The 27519-nt window shown below is 47.1% G+C and overlaps 2 protein-coding genes across 5 annotated transcripts in view; both read right to left on the bottom strand.

Moving 5' to 3' along the window:
• Prmt3 (protein arginine methyltransferase 3) overlaps positions 1-7881 on the bottom strand; it is an 89899-nt gene extending 82018 nt beyond the window's left edge. Inside the window, exons 1-5 of the mRNA NM_053557.2 lie at positions 7749-7881; positions 7541-7673; positions 5825-5907; positions 5055-5104; positions 3752-3854 (exon numbers count right to left, since the gene is read on the bottom strand). Of these exons, the coding sequence (NP_446009.1) occupies positions 3752-3854; positions 5055-5104; positions 5825-5907; positions 7541-7673; positions 7749-7773 (394 nt within the window). The 5' untranslated portion in view covers positions 7774-7881. The remainder of the gene's footprint in view (positions 1-3751; positions 3855-5054; positions 5105-5824; positions 5908-7540; positions 7674-7748) is intronic.
• Positions 7882-11989: 4108 nt separating this feature from the next.
• Positions 11990-27083, bottom strand: Htatip2 (HIV-1 Tat interactive protein 2). 4 transcript variants are annotated; one of them, XM_087655089.1, is made up of 6 exons: positions 26889-27083; positions 26406-26601; positions 23747-23854; positions 15140-15277; positions 13445-13506; positions 11990-12713 (listed from the first exon to the last, which is right to left on the bottom strand). In XM_087655089.1, exons 1-6 carry the CDS (start codon positions 26984-26986, stop codon positions 12488-12490), a joined length of 828 nt encoding a protein of 275 aa, XP_087511215.1. In that variant the 5' UTR covers positions 26987-27083; the 3' UTR covers positions 11990-12487. The 4 variants fall into 4 exon arrangements, with proteins under 4 accessions (XP_087511215.1, XP_087511224.1, XP_087511219.1 ...); XM_087655098.1 differs by having other exon boundaries at positions 26406-26658; positions 27057-27083; XM_087655093.1 differs by having other exon boundaries at positions 27057-27083.
• Positions 27084-27519: the final 436 nt, after the last annotated feature.

Below are 27519 nucleotides of genomic sequence, written 5' to 3'. Positions count from 1 at the left end.
ACCAAACCAAAAAACAAAAAAACCCTAATGTTTATCATAAGCTTTCAAGTGTGTACACAGTACGCCACATCTCACGTTCAAAACAACCTGAGGTGCAAATAGTTACTCCTGTTTTGGACACAGGGAAAATTAATTTCAAAAAAGCTAAATGACCAATTCAAAGTCATATAGTTAGACTCATAGGTTATCCTGCTGGGTAAAAGAGTGAACCTGGAGGGCAGTGTGTGAAGGACAACAGGCCAACACTAAAGGGGCAAATGCAAAAATCTCACTTACATGTGCATTTAAAACAGCTCTTACAGGGGGTGGGTCTGTAGCAGAAGAGCCAGCAGCAGGGTGAACCAGTCAGGCTTAAGACCCCACAGCTGTGCCCTGCTGGGAGCCATGATGATGTGTGTGGTACATATTACCACCAAGAGCCATGTAGATGTTATGTTTTGTGCTGCAGCCTGAAGACACATTATCCACAGGCCGTGCTGCCACTGGGGGCAGAGTGATGTGAGTAGCCTTCGCTGCCACCTGAGGCCATGGTTATGTCCAGTTCCTTGCTGCCAAAAGGGGCCACGCCTGGGTCTGAAGCCCTACTGTAGCTGGGGTCTGTGTTGATGTCATATCTGGGTCTGAAGCCCTACTGTAGCTGGGGTCTGTGTTGATGTCATATCTGGGTCTGAAGCCCTACTGTAGCTGGGGTCTGTGTTGATGTCATATCTGGGTCTGAAGCCCTACTGTAGCTGGGGTCTGTGTTGATGTCCACGGTCCAAGTTAGCACCAAAGACCTTGCAGATATCCTGAGTTTGTCCAGCAGCCTGAAACCATGTTGATGATGTCAGTAGGCCATGCTGCCACTGGAGGCCATACTGATATGAGTGGCTTGAGCTCCTTCCTGATTCCAGGGTGATGTCCAGGGTTCAAGAAGCCTCTAAGGGCTTTGTGTAGGACCATGGTCCTACTGTGGGTGAGTGGTAGTGCGTGTACATGGTCTGTACTAATGCCAGTAACTGTGTGGAAGCCCATGATCCATTCTCCACTGACTATGAAGAACATAGAGGCTACTTTGACTATTTTTGCTATGATATTGATGACTTTAAACACATAGTTGAGAGGGACATGGAAGGCTTCTGTGACAATCCCACTTCCTTTCCCCTCTCCCCCTACCTCCACAGTCAAGCTAGCCATAAAAAAGAAAAAAAAAAAAAAGAAGCCACCAAAGAGACTCTTAAAAAGGATGATGGGATGCTCCCTATAACGGAAGGCTTCTGACAGAGGTGGGAAGGGAATGACTCAGTACAATTTAAAGGTCAGAGTACAGAGGGTACAAGTGGGGGACCAGCATAGGACTGGGATGGGATGTTATATATGATGTGGAACTCCCAGAGAATCAATGAAAATGTTGTGGGGGGTAAAACAAGCAAACAAGAACAAAACACAGACCTGACAGAGAGAGAGAATTGAGAATTGTGCTGCCACAGGCTAGGGCTGTAAGCTTTCACTTCAGACCAGTACATTCAGAACGTCTCACCAACCACGTGATAACAGGTAATGCCTTGGTGTGTGTGAAATGTGCCAACGCAGCAGAGCAGAGTGATGTGCTCTTAGCACAATAAAAATGGTGGTGGCTAAATTGCTGGATGCTAATTTGCTTGACTGCAACAGCCATTTCTCAATGTCTTTGTTCACAGGCTCATAACCCTGAACCAGAAGGTCACATTCAATCACACCTTCATCAAATATGGAAGAGAAGCCTATCCTTAAAGAGAGAGTACAGATAAGGACTCCTATATATCCAACACCTTCCCATCCCAGGCAAGACACAAATATTCTATTATTGATCCTACGACACAGCCAAAATCTTAGGTTTAAAAAAAAATCTCGATTTTCAAAATTTCATCATTAATTTCTAGTGTATAAACAACTCTGCAAACAGAGATGGAACCAGTGAGTCTTATGAAATCCCAGAATCAGCAGGAGATTTCATTAAGATTACCTAAAGCAACAAACAGTGCTGACGCTGTTTCCTCCTCTATGCATCACTGGGACAGTGACTACCCTCATTCAGGCTCTGTAGTGATCTTTATGGAAACTTCAAGGTTGGGACACACAGCTAAGCTAACCCATTCACACTGCTCCTCTGGGAGGCTGGAGCCCAAGCCTCACCAAACACACAGTGCAATCACTGACCTCCATTCACACCCGGACAACAGAGCTATCTCACGTTTGAACACTCAATCTCCAGCTGGTGCACTGTTCAGAAAGCTGTAGAACCTTTAAAAAAGTAGAACCCAGCGCAGGAAGTGGGCTACTGGGAGACGAAAATAGCGTTTAAGTTTTATTTATTTGTATTTATGTGTATGTGTCAGCTAGTTTGCATGCACACACACACACACACACACACACACACACACAAAGGCCAGAAGGGAATCACAGCCCTTGGAACAGGAGTTACAATTGGTTGTGGGCTGCATCTGGAAGCTGGGAACAGAACTGGCAGTGTGTGCTTAACCTCTGTGCCACCTCTCCAACCCTACCTAAGCCCGCCTGCTATCCACTCTAGGCTTTCTGCGTAGACCCAGTGTAAGCAGCTGCCTACGCAATGCCTTCCCTGCCAGTGTAGAAGCAGAGTAAGTCTTTCCTCCCTTCATTTGCATCTTCTGGGTATCTGGTCACGGCAACCACAAAACTAGTGCAAATCCTTACTTTGTACTTTGTTTCCAAATTCAAGCTATTGGGCAAACGGCTTTATTTCTGCTACAATAAGAATCAGTCATAATTTAACATTAATATGCATCGCCATTCAGTGATGTTAATCTTACAAACTGAAAGGGAAAGAGGAGCAGTCCCAGCCCCTGGAAGGTGTGGTCTTACTGCACAAAGCACTGAGTTCTGACAATCCTTTCAGAGTCCACAGGGATGCCTGTTCCCTTCAGAGGGATCTACTGCTCCAATGCGGATGCCCACAATTTACCCTGCCACTCATTTATGAGACAGTATGTAGCTCCTTTCCACATTCTGAAATAAGCTACAGTGCTATATATATTACTCCGTCTATGTGTCTGGAATTGGAGGGTCAGTCTATAACCTGACCATGGGCATCGAGAATGCAAACTTTCTGAGGCTGGGAGTACTTTGGGGTCAAACCTACAACTAGTTCATGGCAGGCAAGCTCTCATCGGCTCAGCTACACGCCCAGACCTGTGATTCATCTCTGTGTGAGAACTGACAGCCTGCTGGGGTCTTTAGAGATGAAGCCCTTATCCATAGAGGATGGATCTGTAGTGGATGCCTAAAACTGAACTGGCTATGACCCATGTTTTCCATCATAAACTTTAATCAATATCCATCATACAATGTAATCAATAAGTTGAATACAGAAAAAGACTTAACGATTAACAATTACTATTAACAAGATGCTATAGGAGAAAGGATATGAATACAGTCTCCTTGAAGACGAGCATGTGGTACTGGAATAGTCAATCCTGTAACTGCAACAACAAAGTGGGCACACACAGGAAGCACACGCCAGGAAGAAACAAACTGATGCAATGCTTCATCAGGCCTCCCAGAACAGCAGCCATCTTAAAATTTACAAACTGGCTACTTTCAGAATCATCTACTGTTTTATCAACCACATAAAAATGGAAAGCAAAATCACTGCTTGAAGGGGAATGACTAAGGTCCATTTTCACAGCACACTTCATTTGCTGTAACGAACAGCCTGAGGCTAGTTAAAGCAGTTAGAGAAGGTTCATCTTACCAAACTGAAGCAAAAGATCATCTTCCAACACTGGCTTCAGGTACTCATCTTTATCCCAAGGCACAGGGTTGTATATGGAATTCATGTACTCAACAGTAGGATTCTGGGCATGAAGATAAAGCACATTGTATTCACTGTATGCAATGACAAAGCTCCCAAAGAAAGAGTGGGGAACTTAAGCAAAAGAGAACTCAAGTCTGCACAAGACTGGTGCACCTGTGTTTACCCGGCATTTTAAATGGCTATGGTCATTCTTACATTGTCTAATGCTGGGAGAGTGACATCAGTTCAAACATTCATTTCAATAAGACAAAGAATAAAACATTTGAAAAAAATTAAACAATGCAGGACGGAGAAATGGCTGAGAGGTTAAGAGCATTGGCTACCCTTACAGAGCAGCTGCGTTCAATTCCTTGCACCCACATGGTGGCTCACAACCATCTATAACCCAAGGTCCAGAGGATCCAGACATCCTCTTTTGGCTTCTGTAGGCACTAAGCATGCAGGCAAAACATTCATATACATAAAATAAAATAGACGTTTAAAAAAAGAATAAACTGGGCTGGAGAGATGGCTCAGCGGTTAAGAGCACCCAACTGCTCTTCCAGAGGTCCTGAGTTCAATTCCCAGCAACCACATGGTGGCTCACAACCATCTGTAAAGAGATCTGATTCCCTCTTCTGGTGTGCCTGGAGACAGTGACAATGTACTCATCATATATAAAATGAATAAATAAAATCTTTAAAAAAAAAGAATAAACTGTGAAAACTTTTTTTTAAAAAGCCCAACATCCAAAGTACTTAGAGTCAGACTAGAAATTATTTGATTTTACTGATAGTTTTCCTTTTATCTGACACTGCTTTGTGCACAGTACTGATCCACTTAGTTAAACACGACAGGGGACACCTCCACCGGGAGCTTCGAACCCAGGGCCTTGCGCTTCCTAGGTAAGCGCTCTACCACTGAGCTAAATCCCCAGCCCCTTCTTTCTTTCTTCATGCCCACAATTTCCACAATATGAAAAATGTCAAATTAGGGCTAGAGAGAGATGGCTCAGTGGTTAAGAGCACTGAATGCTCTTCCAGAGGCCCTGAGTTCAATTCCCAGCAACCACATGGTGGCTCACGACCATCTGTAATGAGATCTGATCCCTCTTCTGGTGTGTCTGAAGACAGCTACAGTGTACTTCTATGTAATAAATAAATCTTTAAAAAAAAAGTGTCAAATTTGTTAAATAATCAGCACAGTCAGTCTCTATGAACTCTAAAAATTTCTAAATAAAATTATTAGGTTTCCAACTTACCTTAAGTCTAATAAAATTTATTAGTTTAATGTATCCATAAAATTCCAGTCCTGTGGGAAAAAAGATAATTCACTGATTTTAATACAATGTTTTAACTGATCTTTAACTCCTCTTCCAATGAGGTGTCTCTGACCTCTAAAGTATCACTTATTATTTGGACTTTTGCATTAAGGATTAGAAACTGCAACTTTGATACTTTTAAATACTTAATCTGAGAACTGACCACAAGGTAACAAGTTTTAAAGTGCTTCTTTGTATTTCATTAGAAAATTTTTTTTATTATTAAAATGTATGTAGGGGAGTGAGAGTGTGATGTGTGTACATAGGGTATGCTACAGTACACAAGTGGAGGTCAAAGAATAGCTTTGTATATTGGCTGTCTTCTTCCACCTCTGTGTGAGCTCTGGGTAGCAAACTCAGGTTGTCAGACCTGTGGCCGAGTGCTCACACAACAGCCATGAGGATGTGATTTCGATTCTCAGCACCATATAAAACACCAGGCCTAGGTGGTAGCCTCTTGTAATGCCAAGGCTTGGGAGGCAGAAGCCAGGGATCTTTCTCAAAAGCTGGCTACCTAGACCAGCTGAGTCAGCGAGCTCCAGGTTCAAGTGAGAGGCCCTGCCTCAATACATGAGGTGGAGTACAACTGAGGGAGACACCTGACGTCAACTTCAGGGAAACACACGCAAAGAAAATAAAGGGTCTGGAAAATTAAAAATTTGAATCTATATTTCACAAGAAAACTTGTTTTTACTCTAAGAGATACTCACCATGTTTGTGGACCATACCATCAATATTAAATTGATGCTCCAACTTACAGTGTGAAAACGTTTCCTCAGCAGACCTGAAGAGCCTGAAGAGACAAGCAATAGCCTCATGGGACAGTCTCAGAGGAGGTCAAAATACTGGATGTTAGCACTTCCTCCAGGCCCCGCCCAACAGTTACCTAGCAACAGCCTCCCCTTTTCCTCTCCCTCTCTCAACTCCTGTCACCACCTTCTCTCTCTCTCTCTCTCTCTCTCTCTCTCTCTCTCTCTCTCTCTCTCTCTCTCTCTCTCATCTCCCATGTGTCCCCAGCTGTCCTTTTCCCCTCTTCTGTCCTCTGTCCCCCTTTCTCTGCCTCTTCTCCCTTCCCCATGTCTCAGATAAATTCCCTTTTATACTAAGCCTGTCCTATGGCTGATTTCTCAGGGGGATGCCTCAGTATGGGCCCGCTGAGGTACTCCCTCCCTCCTGTATTACACTGCTGCAGCTGGTTTATAAAACCACACTGAACATCCCAAATTTATCCCGAGCCTTCTGGGTAACAAAGCTCTCTCTGATATATTTGGTTTCTCTAAAGTCACAAAAGTCCCCTACTTGAGCGAGCCTCCTTCTTCTCCCTCTGAACCCAGCATAGTGTTTTTAGACACAAAGCACACAATTATGCAGCTGGCACACTGCCAAAGTGCCAGATTTCAAGTGACCTTGGTTGTCCCACAGCACCTGCATTACAACTTGAAGAATAACACTTCTTTTGTACGTAACCTCCAACACTGAAGAACACGAACAAATAAACTGCAGAGACTCTGCACTTCTCTTCTGTATGCCTAGCACACAGGCAACTCTCAACAAACATTTGTCAAGATAGGTCATTTGGATCCTCTTCACAGCCTATCACAGGGCACTGCACCACGGATGCGCAATAAATATGAGTGGGCAGTCATTCCTCCAACGAGGTGCCACGTAGGAATGCTAATATGCTACCAGTCAGCACCATACAACCGACACAAGGGGCGGGGACTCAGCGCTGATCGATGTCAATCACCCCTTTTTCAACAAAGTCACTTCAATCTAAAATGTAGGGTTTCAAGTGAAAAGAGGTGTGTCCTAAGACTATAAACTGCAGCTTCGTGACCTTGAACAAATTGGTGGCTCTTGCTGCCTCATCTCCCCTAAGTGCAAAAGGGCATCAATTCCTCCCTAAATCAGGGAAATGATCTAGGACTGTTTAAATAGCTCAATTGAATGTTACATGAGAACATTACTGGTCATATTATAGGATGGCAGAAATGGAAGCGCTCTTCCAGACCATGCGCTTTCAAAGTCTGGTACCCAAGGAACAGAATAAAAACCACCTAGACAGTGTCTTCATGGAATCAAAGGACTGCATCCCTAATTTAGGACTAAGGTGTGGAGTTCAGACTTTTGGGGGGTGTTTTCGAAAGAGTCTAGCTAGGTGACTCAGGCTGGCCTGGGATTCGTGACCATTTTCCTGCCTCAGCCTCCAGAAAGATGGTTTGCCAGGCCTGGCTTAGTATCTGGAGGGAGAAGGGATGAGGGGTGGGGTTGACTGGGCTGCAGAGGCAAACCCAGTGCGGTTCGCGGCTCCGCCCCCCGGACCACAGGAACAGCCCCTTGTCAATCAGTCGTCACCCGAGGGCCGGAACCTCAGGCCCGCCACGTGCTCGCTCGCGCTGCGGCGCGCTTCCCACACGGGCACGAACCTGTCACAGAACAGGCAGGGTGTGTGCTGCCGGCCCTGTGCGGGCTCAGCGTCCGCGTCCTCGTCCTCCCAGCCCGCGTCGTCTCCGCTGTCCGACAGCTCCAAGGGCTCCGGCCCCAGCTCCGCGCCTTGTCCTGCAGAGCACACACTGTCAGCACCGGGACCCGCGCCCACCCACTCTTGCCCCGCAGCCCACGCGAGGGACCCACCGTTCCCCGCCGCCAGCGAACACATGGCCGCCGACCAAGCGCGCGACCGCACAGCGCGGGACCGGAGCTGGGAACGAGCGCGGGCGCGCGGTAGCCCCAAAGCAACCAACACGCGGACCGTGAACCGGCTGGGAAGCGCTTCCGGGTCACGTGGGCTTAGGGGGCGGGGCACCGCTTCCCAGCATCGACGCTTGCGCAACTGAGGCAGCCAGCGCTTGCAAGGTTGAACGCTACTTGTCGCAGCGCCCTCTGGTGGCCAATACAGGCCAGGCTTGGAGGCTCAGGGAAGATAAGGAAGCTCCGTTAACCTGTATGCGGACGTCACGTGAGGCCAAGCCCCAACCGCTACTAAGAGTGCTAAAGTGATGAGAACTACTTTTGTCTTTACAAACACCCCTGAGTTTGAACCGCATTTCTGAATAGCTAGAATTCTAAAATAACTCTTTTTTAAAATTTATTTATTTATTATGTATACATCATACAGCTTTCTGCCTGCATGTATACAACTACAGGCCAGAAGAGGGCACCAGACCTGATCATAGGTGGTTGTGAGCCACCATGTGGTTGCTGGAAATTGAACTCAGGACCTCTGGATGAGCAGTCAGTGCTCTTAACCTCTGAGCCATCTCTCCAGTCCCGAATTCTAACATGAGCATTCTCTCGGCCTTAGCTTCCTGACTGATAAAACAGGCTCGTGACTGCAGTAGCCTGTCTGTGAAAAGTTTGGCATTTGCTTGAGCCCATATCATGGAAACAGGTGGACTGTGTGTGATGCGTGCCAACAAAGGATGCCCTCTGCCCTGCCTGTGGGTTAGGGAGCATACCAGGGTTCCTGCTTCTCAGGCTCATTCCTCTCTAATATGCCTAGTATCTAACCGTGGAGTTCCCTCAGGCAGATGGGCAGCAGTAATTCTGGGTAGGTAATGCCTCCAAGCTGCAGCTGAAACTGGACTCTGCATGTCCAGTTAGGTCTGCATAATACCTGACAGCTCAGCTCAACTTCCCACCATGCACATCCTCAAGCCATTGTACTACTGATCATTGAAGCTCTTCAGTGGGCAGTTCCTCCTCTCCCCTCCCACCACAGGATTTTGCTCACATCACCATTTAAAGAAGTATTTTTATTGAGAATCCCATACAGTGTATTTTGATCATATTCTCCCCACCCTTCCCCTTAATTCCTCTCAGATCCATCCATCTGCCCCCATGGTTTTAACCCTCACCTTTGTAGCCTTTTAGAAAAGTAACATGGATTCCAGTTTCTGGGGTCCACATATTCTGGGTGTGGGGACAACCACTGGAGTATGGCCAACCTACCAGAGGCTACAGCCTTAAAGAAAACTCCCTCTCTAAGAAACATCCACTGCCCACGGCTCCTCAGTTAGGAATGGGTGCTTAAGAATGCCCAGCCACTCCATGTTAGAATGTCGACTGGCTTATCTTGTGTACACATCCACAGCTGTAAGCTTTATGAGTGCAGAGGTCCTGGTATGTCCAGAAGACAGTTTCCCTTCCAGTCCTCTCCATCCATCTTGTGCAGTCCTCCTACCCCTTGTGATGGTTTGAATAAGTATGACTCCCACAGAACCATGTGTTTGAATGCTTGACCCATGAAGAGTGGCACTATTAGGGGGCGTGGCCAGGTTGGAGTAGGTGTGGCCTTGTGAGAGGAGGTGTGTCATTGTGGGCGCAGGCTTTGAGGTCTCCTATGCTCAAGCTCCACGAAGCGTAGAGTCCAATCCCCTTCTACTGCCTTCGGATCAAGATGTAGAACTCTCGGCTCCTCCAGCACAATGTCTGCCTGCACACTACCATGCTTCCCACCAAGATAACAGACTCAGTCTCTGGAACTGTAAGCCAGCCCCAATTACATGTTTTCCTTTATAAAAGTTGTCTTGGTCATAGTGTCTCTTCACAGCAATAAAACCCCAACTAAGACACCCCTCTTCCCTGTCACATCACCACTTCTAAAAACAGGTTGTGTTGCTCCAGGCACAGCCCCATGTCTTTTTTTTTTTTTTTAAATCGGATATTTTTTTATTTACATTTCAAATGGTATCCCCTTTCCCCACCCAGCCACCCACCCCACCTTTCTTCTTTACTGCTACCATTTATTACCTTCTTCATCTCCTCTCCCTCCTCTTCCTCTCTTCTTTTTCTCCTTTCCCAAGTACCACATTCCACAGTCCGGCTCACAGAAGAGAACAGAGTCTATCACATGTCACCTTCTGAAGCTCCCTGACATCCCAGGACATTGCCAGAAGTCTGCTGGCCCTCCTTGGCTAGCAGACTGCTCACTGGTCTATTGCCATCTTGATAAGCACCTCTGAACAAAGTAATGAATATACAGCCTTTCTTATCTGGGTCCATCCAACTCTCCTTGCATAAACTTCTTTCCCTAGCAACCGCATTCTTCTGCTGAAGGAGCCTGCTGAATCATAGTGGTGCCCAAATGTTAACGGTGACAGTAATGCCAGTCTGGAGGGCGAGTGGGCCAGAACCCTCTGTGAGGCTGACATCCCCCGACAGTGTAGGGCTTAGGCGTGGGCTATTTTTCTCTCCTAAACATGAAGATAGATCCTTTTACTTTCACTCTACTCTGTTATTGAGATCTGACTGTGGACTTGCTCTCTCCTGAATGTTTGATGCGCAGAAACAGTAGAGAGAAATTTAAAACTGGCCACTGACTCTAGCCGCCTTCAGAGCCCACAAGGTTCAGTGTATTCTCACGGGTATCCCCAAAGCTTCTCAAAGCCCAAGACTGTTATGGTGGAAACACATCCAGGCTCCTCCAAGCCCAGCCACAAGAGAGCCCCACCAGCAGGAAGAAAACTTCTATTTTTGAGATGGGGTTTTACTATGCAGTCCAGGAAGACCTTGATCCTCCTGCCTCAGCCTCCCTAGTGCTAGGATCACAGGCATGCATCCAGCTCTGCCTCCTTAAAGCTCACATGTCAAGATCCCAGTCTGCTTGGGAAGACTTAACACTGGCAATGTCCATTGTCTTCCAAGAATATAAAGTCACACCACAGGGAATGGTATTCACTCAACAGCACCCACCAGAAGTTGAGGTGCGATCAGGACAATAGACAGTCATTGAAGTCAAGTGACTTGGTTGCTCCAGCACAGAGGTTGCACCTGTCCCGTGATGGAACTGGCACAATGTGCTCCTCTGGGCACTGACCCCTCCCCTCCCGGTTTTCCTTTCCTACCTGTTTAACGTGGATCACCTCAGGCTGGTAACATAGCTCCACTGGTAGACTTCTTACCTAGCCTGCATAAAGCCATGGGTTCAATCACAGCGCTACAGAAACCAGGCATAATGGGGCAAATCTATAATCCCAACACTTGGAAGCAGAGGAAGAAGAGTCATAAGTTCAAGGTCATCTTGGACTGCTTGTTGAATTTGAGGCCAGCCTGGACTACCCAAGACAAGACACTCCCCCAAAGAAAAAGAATAGAAAAGTGCACCACAGGGTTCCTCCATTTTAGAGTCTTTCCCAGTTTAGTGTCTGAGAGCTTTAGATTAACCACTGTTTGCAATTGCAAGGAGCCTGGGACCAAAAGAGAAACACGAGAATTTCAGTTTTATGCATACACAATATCCTAAGTTAACTGGAAACCTCTAGAAATAGACGGACATGGGGTACTTTAACAGAGTGGTTAAAGAAGCAGCTGCAGGGAGCTGGGTAGATGGCTCAGTGGTTAAGAACATTTGCTGCTCTTCCAGAAGACCTGAACAATGTGTTTCTAGCACACACATAGGCGGTCTGTAACTCCAGGTCAGGGGGATCTGGATGCCCAATTCTGGCCTCTCTGGCGCGCATGGGCGTGTACACACACACACACACACACACACACACACACACACACACACGCACACGTACTAAATACAAGCAATGGGATCAGGCTGAGTGGGGTTTATGCCGACCCTGCCACTTCCTAGCTTTAGAGCTTTTAAGCTATAGAGCCTTGGGCAAGGCAGTTAGCACTAGTGTGCCTCAGACTCCCCATCTGCAATATAAGGATAAGAATAGAAATTTAATAGAAGTTTAAATGAGAAATAAAGATATGAGGGTAACAGTATGGCTTTAGAGGATTGCTGCGGAATTATTAGAGAACATACAACCTAAAATTGTACAGACACCTGCACTGTTAGGGACTGTGATGCCATCCCCAGGGGCCTTCGCTGTACCGTCCCCACTAATACCCCCACAGTTTTTGGCAACTGAAACAGCACGCAGGGTTTCTCCATTTATTTTTATTCCTCAGAGAATTACAGAAGCTTGTTTTACAGCCTCTGTGTTGACACAGAGTCAAGGCACAGTGTTCACTCAGCTACATGCACCATCAGCACTGTGCCACTAGGAGACCAGACTGGTAACAAGCTTGAGCATCGCTCGCCTGCCTGGAGTGCCAGGGCCCCTCTGCTCAGATGGCTCTGTAGGAGTGCTTCAAAGCTGGTCTTACAACCAGAGGCACCGCACCTCCGGAGATCCCTGTTTGCAATCTACAAAGTATAGGCATGTGATATAAACCTGTTCCCCAGAAGCTTCCTGGGTGACTTACATGAACAACGGGACTCTCAACAACTGATGTGGAGCACTGCCATTTCCTGATGGAGCTGCATGTCTGAGGAGAGGGATACCACCAAGGACCACAAAGAGACTTTTTATAGAGCCCCAAATGACTGATTTGGTGACAGGCACTGAGGTTTTCACGAACGTCCTCCGGCATGGTCACAGTTTGGGTCCGTCGCTGTCTTTCCCCAGGTGGAGGATGGCCTTATTTTCCAGAAGTTCCATTTGTCCACTGCCGGGACTCACCAGGTTGTTCAGCATCGCTCTAACCACCGTCACCACAGGCACAGCGTACCCGCTGGCCCAAGAGTCTGGCAAAGAGCCGAAGAATTTCCTAGCTAGCCATTCGCCTGGACGAGACTCTTGCCTGTCACACAGCAGGACTCTAGGAGACAGAAAGGTAGAGGAAGAGAGGGCATGTATATTTGGACCATATTGGATACTTCAGACTGAGGCCTGTTCCCGAAATCTGTCAACTGAAGCCCAACCCCCAAGGTACCTGTATTTGGGGATGGCCCTTATGGCGGTAATTAGAGTTAATTGATGTTGAGGATGGAATAGGGCTGCTGTCCTTCCAAGGAGAAAGGACATCAGATATCTTTCTGTTCATGCACAAGCGAGGCCATGTGAGGCCATGTGGAGAAGGTGGCAGTCTAGTGAGGAGGGGCACCTCGGCAGACACCAACCCCAGTGACACCGCTATCTCAGACTTCCAACCTCCAGACTTCAAGAAAAACACTTGGCTCATGCGGTGGTTGGAAAGTTTGATTTGGTGCAAAGAGACAAAACCCGTGAAGTGAATAAAATTTAACATGTAAGGGGGAAAAATGCGTGTAGAAACTACTTCCAGGAAGTTCCAGGTGATTCTAAAGCAGCCCCAAGCTACTCTTTCTTTCTCCCCCACCCCCCCCCCCCCCGGAGCTGGGAACTGAACCCAGGGCCTCAAGCGCTCTACCACTGAGCTAAATCCCCAACCCCGCTATTCTTTTTTTCAAAGCTGGTGGCTGGGTCCTTCAGAGAAGCCATTCACCACTAGCTGACCTTGTTCACAAGTGGACGAACAAGATGTTCTCAGCTGTCAGCCTCCCTGCTTACTCCTGGCAGCATAAAACTTACCCTGGCCGGAACACTGACAATCGATCAAACTTTAATTCTTCAACCTTGGCTTCCACTTCTCCCTGATAAGATTCAAAAAAAGAATTTTTTTAAAAAATTAAAATAAAATAAAACCGGTGTCTGACTGAGACCAATGCACTCAGATAAACCCTGACAGGGAATCACTGGGCTTGAAGATAATCTGCCTCTGCAGCTTTCGAGTCTCATGTCAGACCCAACCGACAGCAGCCTGAACCTTAAGTTCGGACCTGACCAAAGAGACCATCTGATCCTGGAGCAATGACGGTGAGCTGCTATTGGTCCAAGTGTAGAGCATAGCTGCCAATGGAATGCTCAGCCACAAACAGGACATCAGCATCACCCCCAAACCTCCAAGGCTCAGTGATCACAGCAGGGGAAGGGAGGCAGGAAGACTGTGAGAGACAGAGGTTCAGTGAGCAACAGTGTCTTTCGGACATGACAGCACTCAGCAGCTGTAGCTGCCTGCACAAGACCAAGCCAGGCAACATTCCAGCCTGGAGTTGGCTACATACAGCCCATGACTTCTCGGGAAGGGACAATGAGTCCTCTTTAAGGGTATGGCCCCTGGTAGGTCGGCCACACTCCGGGGTACTCCCCTCACTTATCAGTGTCAAAAGAGATCCAGAGAGGGTAAATGAAGCACCAGTTCAACCCTTTTCAGTTCCTCCTCAGAGCTCCAGGCCTACAGCGACCTTTTGAGTGTACAGGCAGGTGCAATGGGTCAGAAAAACATAGCAGTCAGGAGGTGAGCCACCACCCAGTGGATCATAGATGACCCTCTGTGTCAAGCACTTCTGAGCATTTGCAACCTCCACCCAGATCTCAGAAAGTGAAATTATAAATAGAATAGGCTTTAAATCAGAAAGCCATGAATTTTCACACCAGGGATGTATTCAAGAGAGGCCAGGGGAGTTATCAAGGTCCACTCAGTAGAGAGACCAAGGCAATGAAGGCAGTAGACATAGGAACCAATAAAATATGGGGCCAAGAATTCAGGATGTCATGCCTGGAAAAAGTGTAGTTAAGGCAATGAGGATCCCTGAATGGTGTGGAACTGCCGAGGGGCGTTTACAAAGCGTCCACTCCAGTCCAGGGGAGGACTTTAAACAAGTGCCTTTAACCTGGGTGGCCGGATGAAAGCCCCTTCTGCTGGAGGTATTTAGGGGAAAGGCAAGCGTGCTTCTGTGAAAGGATTCCACACTGAAAAGTCTGTGGCTCAGTAACCTCTAAGCACTGCTCTCGTCTTGAAGACAGATGACCGTGTCCTGAGACACGGAGCCCAAAACCAGGTCTGCCCTCCTGCAGCAGCAACTCCACTTCAACATTAGCAAATGAAAACTTCTAGTTAAAGTCAGAAATAATCAGGCATTGTACTGGCAAAAGGCACAGATATTCTGCCCTCTTGGCCACAAGAAAAATGGAGGGGAAGTCTCCGTAGCTGAGACGCCAGGGTTCCCTCTGCTCCACCCACTTTACTGAATAATCCATGGCGAAGACACCAGAAGTGGTCTCTTAAAGCATAATTGTCTTCTAAGAATGTTTCTCCCAAAACAGTTCTCACCGCTTTGAAAAATATACAATACAATGTGTTTAATGCTTTTTAAAAAATTATACTAGTTACAAGCATTGTCAATTTCCCCATGGCCATGGATGGAAAACAGAACACTCACAAACCTTTACTTGTAAGTATAAGAAACTGCTGGACTTATCAGCCCCCCTGGAGGACAGCAAGTTGAAATGTTTGCACCCTCCTGCTTTCGCCAGCTCTGCAGACTTCAGCACATAATCTCGGTCGACACGGACAAATCCATCCTGGGGGCAAAAGGACCTGAGTTATTTCCTAATGCTACAGGCTGGGAGGCCTAGGGGAAATGGAGCTGTAAATAAAGTGCATTTAAGCCATAGTCGAAAGCCAGGCTTATACTCTGGGAAAGGCTCAAACTGCGATTCTCCAGATGGACCCAAGGGCTTCAACAGCAAAGATGGACGGCACAACATCACACAAGTGACACCACACGAGTGACACCACACGAGTGACACCACACAAGTGACACCACACGAGTGACACCACACGAGTGACACCACACATGCGACACCACACGTGCGACACCACACGGATGGCAGTGAAACCCAGACACCAAGCAAAGCCACCATGAGCCGAGGAAACAGCACTGGCTCGGTGGCAGGCCTGCTCTGGGTCACACGTGCTCCTCTTCTTTCGTTATTATGCATTTATTATTTATCTACTGATTGATTAGTTGGCCGACTGTGCTGCTGCTCATCACTGAATTCGGGGCCTCATCCACCACAAGCAAACCCTTCGCGTGGAGCCCCAACCCCAGCCCATTTCTTTTAACAATTTTACAACTTTGCTTTTTCTTTTTTCTTTTTCCCCCCTGCATCCACCACGCTGGGTTCTCCAAAGTACCACACAGGAACACCCAGCAGGATGAGAATGGGAAATTTGATATCCAGCTTATGTGGAGCCTTTACAAAATACTTCGGATTTTAGATGGCAATGCACTTTCAATTTTTTTAAAAGCTGGCAAGCATATAATCAAAAAAAAAAAAACGTTAGAAAGGGACCTATCAAAATGACTTAGTGGGGGAGGATGCTTGCCACCTTGAACCTGTCGAACTTCAAACCTGTGTGAAGGTGGGAGGAGAGAGCCACCTTTGCAGATCTGTCCTCAGGCCTCCATTACATGTGCTTGGGGTGCTCACTAACACACACACACACACACACACATACACACACACACACACACACACACACACACACACACTTTAAATGTTTAAAGAGGGCTGCTGTGGGTCTGAAGACAGCCTGAGTTACAAGGACAAGGTTGGAAACGCCCTCTCCCCACACTGCCCCATCCAGGTTCAGTAAGGACAGTGCTGAATCTTCATTCTTAAGTCACATCACAGAGTCAGTGATATGAATTCAGAATGTAAGATATATTCATCCAAAAACAACTGAATAAAGAGGTAAATCCAGTTAGGATTAAAACGGACCAACAGAACCAAAAACAGACCCACAGGGTCATGGGGAAGGACAGGGTTGCCCCAGAGGCTCACTGAAAGATATTCTTTCCCACCCCAGAGTGAACTGAACCCAGGTCCTCAGGTGAGGTGGTGCACGCCTGTAGTCACAGCAGAGGCAAGATCATGGCAAGTTTCAGGCCAGCTTGGTTTTCATAGCAGGTTCCAGACCAGCCAGGGCTAAGAGCAGGGACCATGTCTCCAAACACAATAAACAAACTAAAAAAAAAAAAAAAAAAAAAAAAAGTGAAGCAAACTAAATTTTAACACATAGGGGAAAAAAGAGTGAGAAAGTTGATTTCTTGATTTCTCAAAATGGACATTTTAGATATGCTGAGAGTAGACAGGAAAAATGCCAAACTGAGAGAGAGCCTCCCTGGGTCTCATATTTATTTCTTTCCCTTACTCTAATTAAAACCAACTTTAATAACTGCTTTATTATTCACAATGCATATTTGGCTAGTAACATAAATTTTGTCTTGCCTTAGCACAATGCTTGGATTATTTTAGCTGTCTGTGTTCCAATGCCTTTTTCTTTTTCCAGCAGTTTCTTTAAAAATAAGAGAGGCTCAGCCAATCACAAGCCTCCAGACCGACGCTATCTCTCTCGCTTAATCCAGGGCCAGGAGAGGGATAATTTGATTAAACTGAGACCCTAATTTATTTGGCTTTAGTTCTGGATCAACCTCCCCTTAATAGAGTGCTGTCGCCCCCAATTGTTTGATGGGAATTAAAGTGACATAAATACCATGGGACTCTTTCAAGCTGATTAGTGGGCGAAGGCATATCAATACCACCCCAGCCAGCAGGCTCTGGCGTCCTTCCTTTCACCAGCCCAGCTAGCAACTGACAACAGCTCCTTGAAGGACCAGCACCCACGCCAACGTGTGGACCCCGGCCCCCAGCCCATCATCCCGACTCAATGGGCTCTGGTGACAAGGTGCCCACACCTTTCTCCAGGGCTGTTCTCCAGACAAAGCTAAATATTGTTTTATTAGCAATCAATGGCTGTTAATCCCAACCGACCTCACAAATCCTCTGAGCCCTCAAGCTCATTATAAAAACGCACTTTTCCAAGCACACTAAATTTTAAATTTCACTTCCTTCACACTGACAGCATGGCCTTTTAGCTGCTGAATGAGATGCTAAAGCGAAAGGGTCAACAGCTTCCAGGGACTCAGAAAACAAGCTGACATGAAGTCTCTCGGAATGCTTGGGGACACCGATGTGTGCTAGGGTGGGGGAGGGTGGCATAAGGAAGATTCTAGCTGTATGCAGAAGGGTTGATTATACATGGCTTTAATATTATACATAGCTTTATTTAATATTACTCTCTACTGCTCAAATTAAAAGCAGTAGAAAAAAAAAAAAAACAAACTTCAGAAGGTACTCTGTACCCTAAAGACAGTTTTGCGGAAAAACTACCTCACTGTCTAACCACACACAGAGAGAATTCAGGCCTCTCCTCAGAGAATATTAATTCCATTATGCTAGTGAGTCTTCAAATCCCACAGCCAATGGTCCTACTCCAAGATGGAGATACTTTCCAGAATAAGGAATTAAGTTTCCACCGTAAATTTCTTTCCCAGGATCTACTCAAAACAAACAAACAAAAATGCATACACATAGGCAGAGATGGGCTCAAGGACCACGCCATGAGCATAGACAAACTGCCCAGATACTCTTGAGTCTTAGTAAAATACAAAATAAAAAAAAAATGCATCTTCACTGGCCATGCTAATGCACCCCTTTAATCCTGGCACTTGGGAAGCAGAAGAGGTGAATCTCTGTGAGATCGAGGCCAGCCTGGTCTACAGAGAGTTCCAGGACAGCCAGGGCTACATAGAGAAACCTTGTCTCAGAAAAACAAAAACAAGCAAGCAAACAAACAAACAAACAAAAATGCATCTTCTAGTCTTTTTTTACCAATATCTGAAAAACTAATTAACAACACTACAATTCTGTGACTCTAGAACAACCCATCTTTGTCATTTTCTTCTTGCTTTGAGATAGGATCTCACGTAGCTCAGGCTGGCCTCACACTCACTTATGTAGCCAACAATGATGTTGAGGTACTGATCTTCCTGCCTCTACTACCCAAATGTGAGGATTCCAGGCCGAGAACAACTCATGTCAAGAAGTGGGGTGGTTTGAGTGAGAAACGTCCCCCACAGTTTCAAGCATTTGAATACTTGGTCTCAAATTGGTGGCCCTGTTTGGGATGTGACCCTTTTGGAAAAAGTCTGTCACCGGAAGCAGGGTTTGAGGTTTCAAAGTCTTTCACAGTTTCCAGTGGGCTGTTTCCTGCTTGTGGTTCCAAACCTGAGTCCTCAGCTTGCTGCTCCAGCCTCCAAGCCTGCCACCTGCTGCCTCTGCTGTGCCATCATGGACTCTAACCCTTTACAACCATAAGCCCAAATAGTCCCTTCCATGAATTGTCTCAGCCACAATGTTTTACTGAAACAATAGAAAGGTAACTGATACAAGATATCTAAGAACGGATAGTGTCAGAGAACATTCTAGTACAGTCTCCAGGCCCTTCCTGAGGAGGAAGGCCTATCACTGTGTAAACGGTCTCAGCTGTGATTCTGTTTAGGGTTTTTGCTCCTTCACCTCTTCTCAGTTCCACCCTAAATCGGAGTGAAAAACAGATGCCAATGGAGAACTGTATCATCCAAAACCCCGTGCGCATGCCCTGGATGGCCTCTCCCTATCTGATGTACAGAAACGAGAGACAGCTCTTTCTTAGAGGAAAAGCACAGAAACTCGAGCCAAACAGCCACTGGGAATTCCTGAGCCCATCACTCATTTCAGTCACTGCAGGCGGAAGGGAGTTGTGTGCTAGACAGGAGGGGTGCTCAGCTGACACTAACCTGCATACTCTAGGCTACACAGCTACCTGTTTGCCCAGAGGACCTGTGATCTGAGTCCTTGGCACCATCAAGGACTTCACCATTTCACAAGCCTCCGCCTGAACATCAAATATAGCAGTGGTGCTCCCAACAGGTCTGGGCATCTTATTCTGGAAAGGAACAGGAACAAATACGCTGGCTGTGAGGGCTCTGCTAACTCCCATCTGCCATTACTGCACAGAATGCTATGGATGACATGAGATTCAATGAACCTGACTGTGTTCTAAACGGGCTTTATCCTTGGAAACTAAAATTAGAACTTACTGCATTTTCATGCAGCATAACATTTAAGTCAGCCACTTAAGACCCATCTGTCATCCACAGGCCATACAAAAATTGATGGTAGGTGGCACTCAACGCCCAAGCTGGATTATCAGAGTATATTATCAGGATCAGAAGCCATGAGCGTCTACAGATGCCTAGTAAATGTTGCAATGGCTGCATCAATCACTTTAACAGGATCAAGAATATGACAATCTGGACTGCTAGAGTCTACTGCTAATAGGGGAGACACATGGGTGGTGGTGGTAGGGATGAAACTGCCCAAACCTGATACCCAAATCCTTCTCATACTGTACACGAGGGACCTGCATTATTCCCAGCAGCGTCTTTGACTTTTGCTCTTAAAGGTACGTTTGCTTCCCAAGGGTACCCCAGCCTTCACTTGACCAAGCAAGATTATTAGAACTACAGCTCTTAGAAAAGCAGAAGAATATAGCTCCATGGCCCCCAGTAGCAAGTCCAACAGGGGAGCAAGACCAGCTGTACCAGATCTCCCAAGGAACCTGCAAAACAGGCAACACGCTTCTAACCCCAGAGACGCTCATCTAGCACGTCTGGATTTAGAGCCAAGTCAGAAAGCCACTGCTCCGGCTACACAGCTGTGCCCTGTGAGTGTGGAAGGAGGGCAGCATCTAAGCAGCCATTGATGAAGAAACTGGTTTCCAAACAGCTGCAGAAAGCTAAGACGTCTGCCTAGCGTCGGTGCTAGTGGAAATCCATAGGTTTAAGAATATTCTAGATCCTAACCCTGATACCTGAGCACGCAGTCTCACTTGGAGAAAGACTCATTGCAGAGTCAATTTGTAATGACGAGGCTGGGCTGAGTCAATTCCCCCTCATATGATGTCAACAACTCCTGTCCTCATCACACAGGACAACATGGACACAGACACACGCACAAAGGTCTTATAAAGACAACTATCAGAAGACAGGGGGAGAGCCCAGAAGAGAACACTTCCATCGAGGAGCCACCCAATGACACCCTGGCCTTAGACTTCTAATCTGCAAAGCTGAGAGGCCACACAGGCTGTTGTTTACCCAATGCGAGTTCGCTAGGAGCATCTTGGGAGACTATTCCACAAAGGCTCACAGAAGGACTTAGCCATCTTCTCATAGGATCTGAACAACACTTCTCTGACCAACACTCTGACCAAAATTGTTGAGGCAAAAAGTATCCCTGTAACAAACAGCTCCTGAAAGAGATGAGGCCTGCCAGCGGCCTCGCAGTGTCCATCTGATTAGCCACTTGGCTAGTCCTTCTCCAAAGAGGTCCAGTGACCCAGAATCCCAGCAGCGCTCAGAAAGCCACAAGCCCCTCTGAACCATGATTCCTAGCCATTTAAGTTACTGCAACCTCCAAACAGTGTTATAACTCTGAGTCTAAATTAGCTTTTTTTTTTTCTTAAAGGTCTCTGTCCTTTGCTTTGGAGACAGGGTCTCACAAACTCCAGGCTGGTCTCACGCTTACTACGTAGCCTTGGACTCTTCAGTCCTTCAGGTGCTGGGAATACAGGTACATACCACCACACCAGGCCTTAAAAGACCTGGTAATCTGAGTCTGACACCTGGAACCTACAGGAAAAATGAAACAAAACAGATGAAGTTCTATGCCGTGTATTACTAAGGTAAGATAGTATGCAGAAACAGGAGAATATCCTGGAAACTTGGAGGCCAGCTAGCTTGAAGTGTGGTAGACAAGGTGGGAGAGATTCCTAAAAGTTGTCCCTTGACCTCCACATGTGCACCCTAACACATGAATCTGAGCATGCGTGCTTGCACACACACACACACACGAACACACACCTTTCTAGAGGTAGAAACAACTTACTACCCTGCCAGCATCCTTTTGATCCTTTACCTACTAACTCATTTCTGAGACTAGTCACCTGGCTGCTCTTTGCCCTTTTGTACTCATTAATTATCTTTATCTTTTCAAGCTGATTTTAAGGACTGAGTGGCCTGTGGGAGCCACCTTGATTAAACTATCTTCCTCTGATTAGAGCTACAGCTTTAGCGCGACATTTAACTTTTCCCCCAATAGTGTAGGATGTTTGCCTCGCCCTCTGCTCAGTGCAGCAGTTCACTTTGCTGAGTCATCGCCAAACCCAGGCTTGAGCCTAAGGCTGAAGGCTGCTTTAGGAGGAGGCGCTTATTATGACTGACAGGATAGAAAGGACCACACCAGCTGAGCAGGAATATGATCCCTTCTAGAGGAAGAAATGCATTCAGGAAGCAAACTTCCCTGTAATCTATCTAGTTCCTACCCCTGAGCTTCCAGGTTGGATGTGTAAAACTGCCCAGGACACAAATGTCCACCTTTGCTAGAGACATTTGTAGAATTGCTTTCTGTATCACCAAGAGGCCTAGAGAGACACAACCGAGCTGATATTCTGCTGGTCGAAACCCACAGTTCACAGCCACAGCGTCTACTGGTTCATAACAGCTACTGTAAGTGGGGCTTGGAGAAATGGCTCAGCAACTAAGGGCAGGTTCTCAGTCTGGGTTTTCAGAGGGCCTGAGTTCAATTCCCAACACCCACACCAGGAGGCTCACAACTGCCTCTAACTCCAGTTCCAGGAAGCTCCATACCTCTGGCCTCCATAAGCACCTGTAAAACACACACGTACACACTACACACACCACACACACACACACACACACACTACACACACCACACACACACACACTTTGAAAGATAAAAATGGAATCTCGAAAACAACAACAACAACAACTGGTATAAGTCACTGAGTCACTGTAGAGGTTAATGCTGTCAACTCGATCTGGGCACGTCTGTAGGGCATTTCTAGATTGGGTTAATTTGAGGTGGGAATCCCACCCTCAATGCAGATGGCACTATTCCACGAACTGTTCCGTGAGAACAGAAGGAAGAAAGTGAACTGGGCCCTGGCATCATCTTTCTGTTCCCAGACTAAAGCTATGATGACCATCATGTTCCCACCACCAGGTCTTGCCCACCATGCTGGTGAGCCCTCGGACTGTGAGCCTCACCTTCCTTAAGTTGCTTTGCCAGGTACTTTGTCACGGTGATGAAAAAAAGCAGCTAATACAATCATTACAGCGAAATCAATGTCCCACATATTTAATAGATATACGGACTCAAGCAAGCAAATCCTGCTGGATGAACAAACCATATTCAAGATCTAAACTGAAAAAGGATGTATAAAACATTTGCCCAGGATCTATACTATAAACAATGACTTTTAACTATGCAGTAAACTACAGCTTCTGGATAGGGGCTGACTCAATTTCGTACACCATTAAAGAGAAAATAAAAATGTGTATTAAAGCAGTTTTGCGTCAGCGAGGGCTGAGTCATGCCTGGGCTGAATCACTGCTGGTGGCTAAGTCATCACGGGGGCTGACTGAATCGTGCCTCTGGGTTCTGACGATCTAGCTTCCAAGTTTAAAGGATAGCTGGAAAGCAGATTGGAGCAAATAAGAGAGAAAATGCTTCAAACCTAAAACATTTATCGTGGAGAGAAATATAAAGCTCGCCGCCCACAGCCTGAGCCAACTGCGTTTGCCCAGAGACTATTGGCTGCCTCCCTTAGTCAGGGGACGTTGTGATGATTATAACGTCTGCCATCGGCTCATCACCTAAGTATCTGTCATGCATCTGGCATTCAGCCTTAACTCAGAGGCTATTACGTAGAGATGATGACCCTATCGGAAATACCCCATGTATAATACAGACGGGACAGCAGATGGACTCTTAAGCACATCTTTACATTTAAGCACTGCAGCGTGCCCCCAAGAAAAAAAAAGAGTAAGCAAGAAAAGGATCCTTGAGGCTGTCAAGATGGCGCGGCAGTTGGGATCTTAGAGTGCTTCCGCAGAGGACCCACAGTCCCAGTCCCCCTGCCGGGTAGCTCACCAACACCTGTAACTCTTCTGAAGTCTGTGGGCACAGCCCCCATCCCCTATACACACTCACATAAAAGAAATAAAGCCAGTCTTTGAAAGGAAGGAAGGGAGATATCCTCGAGTCCTGGCCAGTAAAGAATAGGGTTAATTTCCTGCTCACCGCTCCAGCTTTTCTCCTGGTGGTGCCCAGGCAGCAGAATCCAACATCGTGACCTTGAAAGGCAGGGGCGTACTCATCCAGCTTTTCGAAATCCACCACCTCTTGATTCTAGACAAGGAAGGGCACAATGGCATGTAACTTCATACACTTCCAAAAAGAGGCAAAACCCTTTGAGATGTAAAGAAGAGATGGCAAATGATTGCCGGAACCTCTAAGCTCGTGATATCAGATTTTCCAAATTCCCCTTTTCCTACAAAACACAGTAATGTGGAGTTGAGTGTGGATGGCCACTCAGGCCAAGTGCTTCCAAGACACGCGTGAGGCCCTGGGTTGGTTACCAGGCAATGAAAATAACTCCATCAGAACTGATAATCAATGATTCGCATGTACGTCCACAGAACACGTAACTGCAGTAGGGCAAGTCGAATTTCAAATACCAAGGTCATGTGTACCTTACCTTTGGGAAAACAAAGTATACCATTCTGTGCTTTACCAGGAAGGAAACTATTTGGGTAGGATGTGGAAACAAAACGGTAATTAGAATCTCAAAGAAGATCCAGCTTCGGATCTTAGGCCTGGTGCCCACAGATGTACAACTGTGGCAGAGCGTTTATTGTTTTTTTTTTTTTTTTTTTTTTTTTTTTTTCCTTTGGAGCTGGGGACCGAACCCAGGGCCTTGCGCTTCCTAGGTAAGCGCTCTACCACTGAGCTAAATCCCCAGCCCCTTGTTTTCTTTTTTTTAAAGTTTGTGTGTATGGGCACTTTGTCTGCCTCCATCCACGTTTGTGTACCACATGTATACACTGTCAGAGGGGCCCGGAGGAGGGCGTTAGATTCTCTGGAACTGGAACTAACAGATGGCTGTGAGCCACTATGTGGGTAAAAGCGGCCTGTGCTCTTAACTCCGGGAGCCATCTCTTCCAACCTGTGGCTAATCGCTGATCATGTGTATGTCTTGGTTTTGTTCAGTTGTAATGTCTAGGGGCTACTCTTCAATTCAGTTCATGGACTACCTTCATTAGAATGATCCAGAAGGAACCTGAGACAAAGGCATTTTCTTAGGACTCTTGCCAATACCTGTGAGTCAGCCTCTGCAGCTGTACAGCTCCGTCCTCGGTATCTCTCCCTCTCTTCCCTCTCCTCCCTCTCCTGCTCCCTCCCTCCTTTTCTTCCTCTCTCTCTCTCAAGGCCAAACTGGCCTCAATCTTCCCACGTACCTAAGGCTGACCTTGAGTTTCATCCTCCTGCCTCTACCTCCCAAGTGCTAAAATTGCAGGTGTGCTCCACCATATCCAATCGCAGAGTTCGAGGGACTGAACCAGGGGCCTTAACCGTGCTAGGCGTGCACTCTATCAACCGAGCTGCATCCCTAGCGCCTTTCGTTCTCCTCTGTGGCATTTCTTTTTTTTTTTTTTTCTTTTGTTTTGTTTTTTCGGAGCTGGGGACTGAACCCAGGACCTTGCGCTTGCTAGGCAAGTGCTCTACCACTGAGCTAAATCCCCAACCCCTCTCTGTGGCATTTCTAATCTCCACTGAAATTGGCAAGCTAAGAAAGGAGCCAATTGCAGAAACAGAGGCGGGGGACCTGAGTTTAAGGCCAGCCTTCCCTGGTTAAAGAAACACTGTCTCGAACCTAAGCCACCTATATCTAAGAGTCTAGGAGTGCCATCAAAGGCACACTATTATGTCACACTGGAGTTCACATGAAATCTTGGATTGTCACTACCTTCAGTTCCTTCTGAAGGATTTTCCTGGCATGGTATATATGATACTAAAGAAAAATTAAATTGAATTAAGTATGGCCTGGTTAAGAGGTGTACCACCTGCTCTCAGAGAAAATTGCAATCTTAGACTCCACTTGCCAGGAATCTCCCCAGGGTTCAGGAAACTAGACCATGGAGTTCGCCCGGCACCCACCTTTGCCCAAGCAGAGATGTCTATTTTAATCAGCCAGTTCTGATGCACCAGGCATTTGTAAAACAAAACAACCAGGAAATCAACCACCTGCATTTGCAAGTGTGCACACCAGGCAAAAACATGTAGGGCCCATGGGAGACTGACTGCCTTGAGGTCCCAACAGCACACTACACTCTTTAATTTGCTGCGGTTGATAGGTAACTCTTGTTTACTGAGAACAGAATGTCCACAACTCTCCAACTTAAGATACTTGGGCATTATTACCAGATGGAAGTCTGACATTACCATTTGCTGTTGACTTACAAATAAGGCACTATGTGTTTACAAACACACAAGCCTTGGGTGTCAAGCGAGGAGGATTCCTGCTTGGGAGAAATTTGGGAGAAAAGTCCTTGTCACACTTTCCCACTCTGACAACGTGAAGCACACAGGTAGGCAAAATGTTCAAGCGCTGCGCTCTAGTAACTAAACAGCACCTTTCCCTGACTACCATACCCCCATTCCAGTCTAAGTTCTGAACACCAGACAGCATTGCAGGATGCTATCCTATAAAAGGCAGGCCTGCAAGCCAGGCACAACCCAGGGCTTGATGGAAGGGCTCTTCTAGATCAATCGTGCCCAATTTTGATCATTTTCCATCTCCACCACCACATGGCAACTGTCAGCCTTTGGATATGGACACCTTCCCCTCAGCAAAATGATTGCGGCTACATTCCCTTTTAGCCCCAGCTCAAATACCCACCACATTGTTATAAGCTTCCTCCTCAAATGTGAGCTTCCTCCGACCAATGAGCGTTACTTTGGAAAATAGGTTCTGTCCCAGGATTTCTTTTAAAAGTACTTTTCCGGTTTCACCGCTGGCGCCCAAAATAAAGACGGATTTATTCTGCATCTTGAAGTCTTCCCGAAGCTTCAGCAGTGTTTCCTTGTCCGCCATGCTGGGGAAACAACACCCACCGGTACCTCTCTCAGAGTGCTAGGGGACACTCTTTACCCTGGGGGACAAGGGTTGTTAACTGTTGGGCAGAAGAGACTTACTCTACACAGTACCAACCCTGGGGAAGTGCTGAGTCACACAGCCAGTGACGGTGGCCAATCCGGGCACCTCACAGGTACCCGGCTGGATGCGCCCAGGTGTCTACACCACCCAGCCTCGCTGACCCTGGTAACCCAGCCCGCTTGGGCAGGGCTGCAGGTCCCGGCTCCATTCCCTACCCGGGGTTACCTGGGGGCAGCCCCGGACCCCTCGTCCCCACGCTGCAACAGTAGCATTGAAGCCACCAGCGCGGCTACCACAGCGCCCAGCACGGTGGAACTGAGCATTGCTCCACCTGCAACCCCTGTCCTCTCCCCTCCTGCCAAGGAGACCCCACGAGGTCCAGCCGGAGCCTACCCGCCGGCGTCTTCCGGGTGACAGTGTGCTCGCGGCCCCGCCCCACTGAGGGCTGGAACGGAGCGCGGGCCCCGCCCCTGCGCGGGGGCTGCATCCAAGGCTCGAACCACTCCCTGGGGCTGAGCTGCAGCGGGGGCCAGGGCGTGGAGACCTTTCTTCTCATAGCCTGCCTTGCAACTGCGCTCTTCCTCTCTGGGGGCCAGAGCCTTCAAGTTTTAGCTAAAAGGCAACCCAGACTTGACCCTCAGTCCCCGAAGTGTAATTTCCGTCACATACTGGAAGGCATCATCTCACCCCCACGTTAAAAATGAACTCCTTCTCAGGCTGGGGACACAGCCTGTAGCTCAGTTAATCAAGTGCTTGCCTGGCATACAGGGAACCTAGGTTTCACACCCAGTCGTGGGTGAAGTTGGATGTGGTGACACAAGCATGCAATACCGTCAGGTAGAGGTAGGAGGATCAT

This window comes from Rattus norvegicus, chromosome 1, assembly GCF_021556685.1.
Source record: "Rattus norvegicus strain SHRSP/BbbUtx chromosome 1, alternate assembly SHRSP_T2T, whole genome shotgun sequence".
Taxonomy (NCBI): Eukaryota; Metazoa; Chordata; class Mammalia; order Rodentia; family Muridae; genus Rattus; species Rattus norvegicus.
Note: the sequence above shows the minus strand (reverse complement) of the source record. Positions and strands in the feature narration are given on the sequence as shown.

Coding starts and splice junctions, on each gene's coding strand:
- Htatip2 (XM_087655089.1), bottom strand. CDS start 26,986: ATGCTCAGTTCCACCGTGCTGGGCGCTGTGGTAGCCGCGCTGGTGGCT. Junction 26,602..26,888: donor GGGTCCGGGGCTGCCCCCAG/GTAACCCCGGGT, acceptor TTGTTTCCCCAG/CATGGCGGACAAGGAAACAC. Junction 12,714..13,444: donor TTGTCAGTGTTCCGGCCAGG/GTAAGTTTTATG, acceptor TCTGTCTCCTAG/AGTCCTGCTGTGTGACAGGC.